Genomic DNA, 9,607 nt, shown 5'->3' with positions numbered 1-9,607 from the left:
TCAAAGGCCAAAGGTCGAGGTGATTAAGCGTGATAGTGGAAGGCTTGGTGAATCCTTGTATGACAAGAACAAAACAACATTACGCCTGAAGATCCATGGACCCTCGCAAGTCACCATTTCCCAATCGTCCAAACAGGAAAAATGCATGATGAGCAAGTTCTTTGAGAGAGTTTAAACTTGATATCCATCACCAAATTCCATGTTCTTGAGGAACCAGTAACTGCTGAAGTCCCTGTCCATATGAACCCGTACAATCATAAGCCAACGAGTATCCTCCCCGGGCAGTGCTTGTTCCTGGTCTGACACCACGTCATTGAGGTCCTCCTCGTTCTGACCTATCTCCCGCATCATCGTCTGTAGATCATCTTGGCCCGCCGTCCCTAACGTCGAGCCCTTCTGCTGGTACAACATGTTGTAAACAACATCTAGGTCCCACGTCTCGATTGAAGCCGAGAAACACTAAAGACGAGGCTCCAAACCTTAGTCTCTCCTCCGGTTCGCCAAGGACTGGGCGGTGGTTGCTAGACCACCCAGGAATTTGCTCGAGCAAAACCGACATAGGGAGACGTCGAGAAGGAGAAGGTAGATTTCAACCGCCGCCGAGAAGATGAGAGGATGACAGGCCCTACCTAGACGGAAAGAAATTATCATGTATAAAAATATTAATCAACCAATTGAAAAAAATGTTGAATAAGTATTTGAAAAATGGCGATCAAGCATTTCAAAGATGGTAAATGTGTATAGAAAAATGCTGACCATGTAGTAAAAAAATGATGAATTGTTTTACCATGTATATAAAAATGTTAATCAAGCACTTGAAAAAAAATGTCGACCACGTATTTGTAAAATGTTGATCAAGCATTTGACAAATGTTAAATATATACAGGAAAAAATGTTGATCATGTATTAAAAATGATGGTTTTTTATAATATATTTAAAAAATGTGAATCGAACATTTGGAAAATGTTAAATGTGTATAGAAAAAGTGTGGACCATGTGTTCAATTTTTTTAATATTGCATTTATAAAAATGTTAAAAATATGTATAAAAAATATTGAGCATGTATTATTTCTGATGTTCGTTGTACTATCATGATTAAAGATGAACGGATTGAAAGTTTTCTCGCAAAAAAAAACTTATTAAATCTTTGTTGAAAAAATGTTAAATGTGTATTAGGAAATCGGTGCTGACATATACATAAAATATAGAAATGAAAAACAAGAGAAAAAGAAAACCATAAAATAAACAAAAATAAACCAAAGAAAAAATAAAAGAACTAAAGAAACAAATGAAAAAATCGGAGAAGAAAAAAAGGAAAAAAAATAGAAAAGAAACAAAAGGAAACGAAAAAAGAAAGAAACTGGAGAAACCTGGCTCGACTTGCTTCATGTAGGTCGCACCCCGCTAGTTAGCGCGAGTAGTTGGCAGGCGAGATGGCTAGCATCGATGTTTGTCTTCCTGAAGCTCGAATGTTTGATTCCTCGTTTCCCCCTCTTCCTGTTATCCCTCTTATTAAAATGGCTACTGTAGCCGCTTCAGTGAGACATCCTAATCAAGGCGAGATATAGTCGTCACGAAGTCTGACTACACTATAGGGAGAAATAGACTATATGGGCCTCTGTATACTCCGCCCATTACTTCTCTCAAACCTCAAAGCCCATTCACTAAACCATATACTCCTATCCCAAAAAAAATCTCAAAAAATTTCCTAAAGAAAACATATACTCCTTTCTCCTCATCCTATTCCGGCGTCGGCCCCCGTCCGACCTTAGCGCTAGGATTGCCCTGACCATCCTACCTCTACCCAATTGAAGGCATTCTTCAAGCTCGCTGACTGGGCACCCTCAGCCCTGTTCAAGGTCGCCTCCAACTCCCTTTCCGCTGCCTCATTCAAGGTCACCTCTAACTCCCCTCTGCCCCAGCTCGTTGCTGAGCTTGTGCAAAGGTGAAAAGTCGTTGCCGCTGCATTTTTTTAATAAAGGGTGGATTTTATTTGCTCAGAATGAAGCATCAAGAAGATACATAACACAATGAGCACATGCCGACCTCTGCATAGGTAGGATGCACATAGCCGACACCAACTCTCTCTCTCTCTCTCTCACACACACACACACAACACGTTAGTAACTAGCAAAGTCATATAAGACCAAAGCTATGCGTAGGCGAGGAAAAAAAGCCCAAAGCGATTAGATCTGTGATTGCCAAAGTACAACAATGACCAAATTCACACCAACTATGTCATTATACTACATGGTCAACAAGGTTCTTCAACAACAAAGCCTTTAGAAAGGAAGCGACGCTCAAGCACCACCATCACTGGATCCAACCACAAGGCTAGAATCAAGGTTTTCACCTTGAAGAAACTGTCCGAGCAATGTCTTCAACAAGGTAACGATGTAAGAAAATATCGCCATTGCGAGGTATAACCACTCGGGTCTGACCTAGGCTTTCGCTCCGAAGCTTGAGACCGGGTGCTCTAGTAGAACCACCATTGAAGTCATTCATGTGTTCTCAGCATCACTTTTTGCATGATTCCATCAGCTATATGTGGTGTGACTGCCGCCACTGCACCATCATCCCTCTGTGTCAAGCCGTTGTTCATAGTTTATATCTCACCTCCGAAATCAACTACTAGATCAGGAGAGATGACCCCCTCCCAAGGACCTTTCGATGACCACCGCTGTCGTGGAGCCATAGGAAGTTGTTGCAGAGCAGTCACCACCATCCGTCTGATCAGATCTAGATCAACCACACCAAGTTGATCACTTTATTTTTCAAAGAAGAATGATAGTTCAACTGAACGCCAGCAAAAGTCCACTTAAACATTAATAGTCATCGCTGTCGTCCTCCCCAGGGCTGGTGAGGTCGATGAACGCCGGTGCCGGCCCAACCCAGGAGAAAGCGCTCTCCCATGCCGCATACGCCGCCTCCTCAGCCGGCCCAGCCTAGGGTTTGTGGTCGCAGGTGAGGGAGAAAGTGTGGCAAGATGTGGACGAGGGGATGGAAGTGGATGAGCCCCCCTCCCACGCTTGCATAAGAAAGGACAATGACCCATAGCTTCCACCCACTGGCAGACGGGACCGAGGTAGGTCGCCACGTTAATTACGACCGCATGCGATGGTTGGGCGGCCGACAGGTAGGGCCGCGACAGACACCAAGAGGACGCGTGGCGTGTCCGCGTGGACGCAAATCAGACGCAAATTTGGACGGACACCGAGCGGACGCGTTTGGGTTTGGTTCCCCACGTTGGGTCGGCGCTTTGGTCTATTTCGATCCAAATAGACACGCGTGAACTATTTGCATCAGTCGGTTGGAGTTACTCTAAGAGGGCGCATTGATCAGTGGCTTTTTTTTAGACAAGTAGTATTGATCGGTGGCTAAATTAGAAGAGAGAAATGGACAGTAAATGGGCCTTTATATTCTCAGCCCATTACTCCCTTCTCCTCCTTCCGTTCCGGCGCCGCCCCCTCCCTCCGGCCCCCGTCCGACCTCTCCGCCACCGCCCACCCTCTCCCCTCACTGCTCGCGCACCGACCGCCGACGCCTTCTCCTGTACCGGACGCCTCGCCCTGCAGCCGCGCCGGTTGAAGGTCTTCTTCAAGCTCCCTGCAACCGCGCCGATAAGGAGGATGGCGTTACCCCGACCTATCCTGCCTCTGCCCGGTTGAAGGCCTTCTTCAAGCTCGCCGTCCGGCCACCCTCTGCTTCGTTCAAGGTCGCCTCCAACTCCCCTCCTCCGCCCCCAGCTCGCTGCTGAGCTGTGCAAAGGGGAAAAGACGTTACCGCTGTATGTATGATTTTTGTTTTTGATTTCTTTGATTATGTATGGTGATGTGCATGCTGCAGATTCACACAATTGATCTTGTTTGTTGCATGTTGTAGTACTAACAGAGTAGTTTATTTTCCAAAAAAGAACGAGAGTTCAACTGAATTCCTGTTCCCCACATTAGTTTGATACTATTCTGTGCAATTACTGTAAATGCGTCCATGGTTCCACCAGTAGTGGGTCAATGGAAATTATGGAATCACATTTTCTCCAAAACTGCTTGATTGTGCTGCTGTAGTTATGTTCGCTGCTTATATAGTTCTCTGAAGATTTGCGTCTGTCCGGTCTTCCTGCAACACAATCGAAGAATGGCTTGGGGTCAGCTTGCTGGAAGACCCGCAATAGGGTTCCTGTCTCGTGCTCAACAGCTGGCTGCTCAAAGGTTTACTTCTGCGACATTCCAAACTAATCCGTTGAGCGATCATCTTCCAGAAGATGGCATGTTTCGTAGGAGCTTTAGCTTAGCGGTGCCTGCTTCAGAGCAAATGAACCTCATTAAGCAACTCCGAGAAAGAACGTGTGCTCCGATCAAAGATGTCAAGGCTTCGTTAGTTAGTTGTGACTGGGATATTGGTTAGCTCTTCCTTCACATTGGTTTTATGCACAGCTTGGTTGACATATTTGTTTATGTTCTCTGTTCCTATCCCATTTCTATGATTTCTTTCAGAGGCCGCACAGGTGGATCTAAGGAAGAGAGGGGTGATTCTTGCTGCCAAAAAGTCATCACGGACTGCTGCCGAAGGTTTGCTTGCTATGGCAGGAGATGATAAAAGGGCTGTTGTGGTTGAGCTAAACTGTGAGACCGACTTTGTAGCAAGAAATGATGTTTTCCAGTATCTGGTTGGTTTCACCCTCAGTGACATGATTTGCTGAATCGTGTTGTTGCGCTAGATGCAATTCTTTTAGATTCATATGCTCAGCATAAGTATATGGAAATTAGCAAAATATTTTGTTACTATCTGGCATAAGAAAGCATTATTTCTTCATGACTTGAAAAGCATCAACTCACAATTTTTGGGGAAAAAGGATCAATGCTAAATTAAATGTTTCTCTTAATTGCAATGGTTGTCCTTCGAGGGCAGCATGTTGTTTCTATTGTTTGACCGTACACTAGTTTCGAATATCATTCTCCAGGCCCCATTTTTAGTTTTTGGTTGTGTCAACTCATCAGATTCGTTGCTAGGTTTTCAATATATTGACTGCTATCCCCTGATTTTCGAAATCTTGCTTATTGATGTTTTTGCCGTAATTATTGTTTTTTTCTTCAAGGAACTTTTGGGCATCTCTTTGCCATTTCTGACCCCTCTTGCTTGGATATGCTTAGCATGATATGTTGTGTATTTAAGCATGTGTGCATGTTGTGTAACATACATAGAAATGCCAACTTCAAACTCTTGTTTAATTGTAGTATTTAAGTTATCTGTTCATGCCATTTTATCTGCTAGGAAGTTAATAACTTTTGGTATTGTATTGGGCACATCACTGGAGTATACTTAATTAAACACATCTCTTTTCCACATGTACAATTTAATAACTTCCTTTTCTCTTGCAAATTTCATTTGCCATGCAGGCTTCATCCTTGGCAAAGATGGCTCTGTCAGCTCAGGATCCCGGGAAATCAGTTTTTCCTTTTGCTCCTGCATATTTGGAGGTGTGACACCTATTGTTTCTCCTCGTTCCTTTTCTGAGCAGTTCCAGTACATGACATATTGCATATATAGTATATCTACCAGCAATGGTTTTGATGTTTATGAACCCTGAAGTGTTGGTTTTAAAATAGATGGAATTCCATATTGACTGATATTCAATTTAACCTTGCTCTGTGATCAAATTTGTTTATAGTGTTATGTGACGACTTAATACGATCTAAGCTTCTGGGCAAGCATCAACCATGTGAATGGAATGAGATTACTTCTGGTTTTTTTGGTTGGACTTCCAATTTTTCTTCTGTTGCATTACTCGGGAACAATTAGATACCTGTTTTTCGGTTGTAGTGCCATTTAGTCCCTGGATCTCTTTGACATAGGCAGGAAATTTATCACGCTAAAAATTTTAGGCGAATAATGTCCGATGATAAACTGAAGTGCCTACAATGCAGCTGAACTTATCAAATGTATGTCTCCTTTTTGTCTGTTTTTTTCTTTTTCTTTGGGAAACTACTACATTTCTACCAATCTTTGCAGAGCATGAGTATTAACCTAGATCATCCTAAACTCAGTGGTGAAACAACTGTTCGGAATGCTGTTACGGAAGTTGCTGCCATGGTTGGGGAGAACGTAAAACTTAGAAGAGGTTTCATGTTGTCCACGACTGCACATGGTGTTGTTTCATCTTATCTGCATACCTGTCCTCAGCCAGGTACACAGACAGTGTTATTTTCGTTTACCAAGTTTTATCAAGATTGTATGTTTGTCGTTCTTCTACTCATTGCTTTTGACAAATGGCGTATTTGCTCGTTCACTTAATTGATGCATTTTCTTGCTTCAGATCTGGGTCGCGTTGCTGGATTGGTCACTTTAGAAGCAGAAGATAGCAGTGCTCCCCTTGACGCTCTCAAGAGAGTTGGGTCATCTATCGCAATGCATATTGTTGCAGCAAGGCCATTATTCTTATCAAAGGAACTGGTTTCTGCTGCAGCTGTGGAAAATGAACGTGATGTGCTCCGAACTCAGGTACCTTATTGGTTATTCTGACATTTCTTTAGAACTAGAAGGATCTGCTGCCATATCCTTGTATGTGGCTGAGTAGTTGTACGTCCATCCACTATGACACACGAAGTAGACACACACTTGTATCAGTTGTATGCTAAACGTGACTAGCACAATACTCTTTAAGTGGACTCCTGCTATCTTGACAGAAACAAACCAATTTCGAAGGTAGGGAATGAGACTAGTAATAAATGAAAAGCAAATGCATGCATGTGAGATTTTGGACTAAATGAAAGAGGAAAGATGTGCATCTGAGATGAGAAAGATCAACGACTGGAAAAGCAGCCTGATCATATGAAATAGGGTGATTTCTGGATGTACAGTAATACCAGGATAACTGTTTGGTTGGGTTTAGAAGTTGCTGGCATTTACACTGCTTATTTCCATGAATCGGATAACTATATAACATTTCTTTTCTGTATCTTCTAGTGACATAGTCTCTATCCATCCTTGATATGAGGGTGAACTTGGGCATGCCAAGTTACTTGAGAAATCACAAATGTAACATGCCGTTGTGTAATATGCCAGGCTGAAAGATCAGGTAAACCCCAAATGGCCATAGAGAAAATGGTGGAAGGCCGATTGAGGAAGTATTTCGAAGAAGCTGTGCTTTTGGAGCAAAAGTACGTCGTTAATGACAGCACAAACATTAAGGCAAGCCGACAAACCTTTTCCTCTGACGATTGATTTATGGCTGCGAACTGTGATCTCTGATTGATAGCCTTGCTTGCTGGCGTGGTTCTTTTCAGACGCTGCTGAGTGATTTGTCCAAGGAGGTTGGCTGTAAAGTAACGATTGGCAACTTTGCCAGAATGGAAGTCGGGGAAGGAATCGAGAGGTATGATGTGCGTGTGTACTGATGTCTCTTAACAGTTTGTGGTTTTTACTGGCTTTGCTGTTGGTTTCCGTGGTGTTTTTGCTTGGTAATCTCTTTTGTCGTGCATGGGTTTGTTTATGACTTGTTTCTTACTAGTTCTCGCACATGGGTTTGTTTTGACGCAAGTTATCCTCAGATTCTGTTTGTTTATGCAATCAGATATTAACCGAAGCTAATTCTGTGCTTGGCAGACCTGAAGAATGAAGAATCACGTGGGTCAGAAGCTACGGCTCATGTTGCAAGCTTAGATGAATCAAATGCGATGATTGGGATATGTGCGACGGTTCCTTTTCTACAGAGAATTTATATGGGTCCTCATCTTTGCTCCAATGGGATGTGCTCTCTACGTCCATCAATTCGATAGAAGTTTGCAAACTGAGTTTACGACACGACAGCAAATTGTATCAAACTGAATAATGTGCAATCCGTGCAAAAGTTTGCACGATGCCGCCAAATGCAATGGGATATGTATTGTTTACAATTTTGCGTTTGGTTTGGATATGCATATTTGAGAGTCGATACCATTAGATTAGCTGCGGCGTTGTAGTATGTTTTCATTGTTCTTGTTTGGTTAGTGGTTGTAAAGGACTTTGGTGCAGCCTGCACGACTAGGTCAGGAAGCCCTTGACTGATTTCTCCCCCCTCTGGCTTGGTGAAACCATTGCGTTATAAGAACACAAAAGCCACACCGAAAGTACCCTTCTACTCCTGAGCTCATTTGAGCTTGGGATGAACAGTAATTTCTGAAAAAAAATGAAAATAAATTTAAAAAAATATATAAAAAAATTGGCGCAAACTTTCACAAATTTTCCCGGTGCATGGAAATTTTCAGCCCGAAACAGATGGAAGGCATGGCAAAAAAAATCAGCACTCCAAAATGCTTTTAGAAAAAGCATTTTTGGAACATCGATTTTGTTTTTTTACCATGACTTATAGGGATGCTTTAGGATAAAATTTTGCAAGCACATAGAACATTTGTCAAAGTTTTCACCAAATTAAGATTTTTATGAAATTTTTACTATTTTATTTGATTTTACTGTTCACCAGGGTGCATTTGATATTAGGTGTAGATACTTCGCGTCCATGAAAACCCACATAATGTACTATGATAGGCATGAGGCAAAAGCACCGCCAAGCAGAAACTTGAAAATATCTTCATCAAACTATCATGCCTGCGATGCTGCTTCATCGTGAATAAGCTAACCCCAAAAGAGCGGCATCGAGATCACGTGGCCCAAGCCACCATAGGTGGCATCACCACACAACTAAGGCGACTCTGGTTTTTGCAAACCCATTGTTGTTGTTATTGCCACACAAGTCGTCCGCCGTTGGTCTCCTGCCTGGCGGACCATGAGTGAAAAGCGGACACCGACACCGACTAGAGCGGCACCAAAAGCAATGTCAATAGGGAGAGACAAAAACAGAGATACACCGTCGCTGCCGCAATCCATGAAAGCCTGGGACCTTGGGTTTCCCTCGAAGCCTTGAGCGGAGGATGCAACATGGTGCCGATGCCTCGAAGGAGGGTGAATGTCACCCATCGATCCTCTCTATACTACACCAACGGTTGTGGCAAACGCTACCTTCCCCGCTGTCGGAGGATGTCAATTAGGGCTTGTTCGGTTGACAGGGAAAATGAAAGGGTTTGGCAGGGATTACACCTTCTACAAGTCAAAACCTCCTCCAATCCACCCCAATCCCCCTGTGAGGAGGTGTAACCGAACAAAGCCTAAAGCAAGTTCAAATACACACCCGAAAAAAAGAAGTTCAAATACAAATTTCAAAACTTGGAATCGAGAAGCAAAGCATGGCAGGAGTGTCACATGATCTCGTCCTCGGAGGGCACGTGTCGACCCCCTATTGGATCCTCCGCCTGCGAGCCCACTCACTCCCTCTCATTTCCCGCCATTTTTTTCTTCCAGAACCTTCCTTCCTTCATCTCCTCCACCCACCGCCACCGCCGGCGATGAGGAAGCGGTCGCTGCCTCGCTGCTACGAATTCCTCCTCGGCAAAGGTGACCGCCACGGTGCCCTAATCGGTCGACGGTTGATCTACCTAGCCGTCTCCTCTCCCTCCGCCGGCCGTCTCATCGTTCGATTCGCTTGATGTTGTGCAGACCGCGCCCGGTGGCCGCCGGAGGCCAGGCTCATGGAAGCCGCCCACGACGGCGACGTCCTCGAGATCAAGAGTAAGGG

The 9,607-nt window shown here is 43.7% G+C and overlaps 2 protein-coding genes across 4 annotated transcripts in view; both read left to right on the top strand.

Annotated features, from left to right (window-relative positions):
• Positions 1-3,408: 3,408 nt before the first annotated feature.
• On the top strand, positions 3,409-7,894 carry LOC123101972 (elongation factor Ts, mitochondrial). Of its 2 annotated transcripts, none has more exons than XM_044523218.1 (9): positions 3,409-3,787; positions 4,086-4,399; positions 4,494-4,666; positions 5,397-5,477; positions 6,010-6,184; positions 6,314-6,498; positions 7,063-7,188; positions 7,284-7,372; positions 7,603-7,894. In XM_044523218.1, the coding sequence occupies exons 2-9, from the start codon at positions 4,135-4,137 to the stop codon at positions 7,613-7,615; spliced, it is 1,107 nt and encodes a 368-aa protein (XP_044379153.1). In that variant the 5' UTR covers positions 3,409-3,787; positions 4,086-4,134; the 3' UTR covers positions 7,616-7,894. The 2 variants fall into 2 exon arrangements, with proteins under 2 accessions (XP_044379153.1, XP_044379154.1); XM_044523219.1 differs by having other exon boundaries at positions 3,415-3,787; positions 4,134-4,399.
• A 1,405-nt stretch (positions 7,895-9,299) lies between these two features.
• The window catches only part of LOC123106309 (ankyrin repeat domain-containing protein 65), a 5,832-nt gene continuing 5,524 nt past the window's right edge, over positions 9,300-9,607 (top strand). For both annotated transcript variants that reach the window (XM_044528508.1, XM_044528507.1), the window contains exons 1-2: positions 9,300-9,426; positions 9,529-9,600. In XM_044528508.1, the coding sequence (XP_044384443.1) occupies positions 9,378-9,426; positions 9,529-9,600 (121 nt within the window). In that variant the 5' untranslated portion in view covers positions 9,300-9,377. The remainder of the gene's footprint in view (positions 9,427-9,528; positions 9,601-9,607) is intronic.

The sequence above is a fragment of the Triticum aestivum genome, chromosome 5A (genome assembly GCF_018294505.1).
Source record: "Triticum aestivum cultivar Chinese Spring chromosome 5A, IWGSC CS RefSeq v2.1, whole genome shotgun sequence".
Lineage (NCBI taxonomy): Eukaryota > Viridiplantae > Streptophyta > Magnoliopsida > Poales > Poaceae > Triticum > Triticum aestivum.
This window is presented reverse-complemented; position numbering and strand designations above follow the sequence as displayed.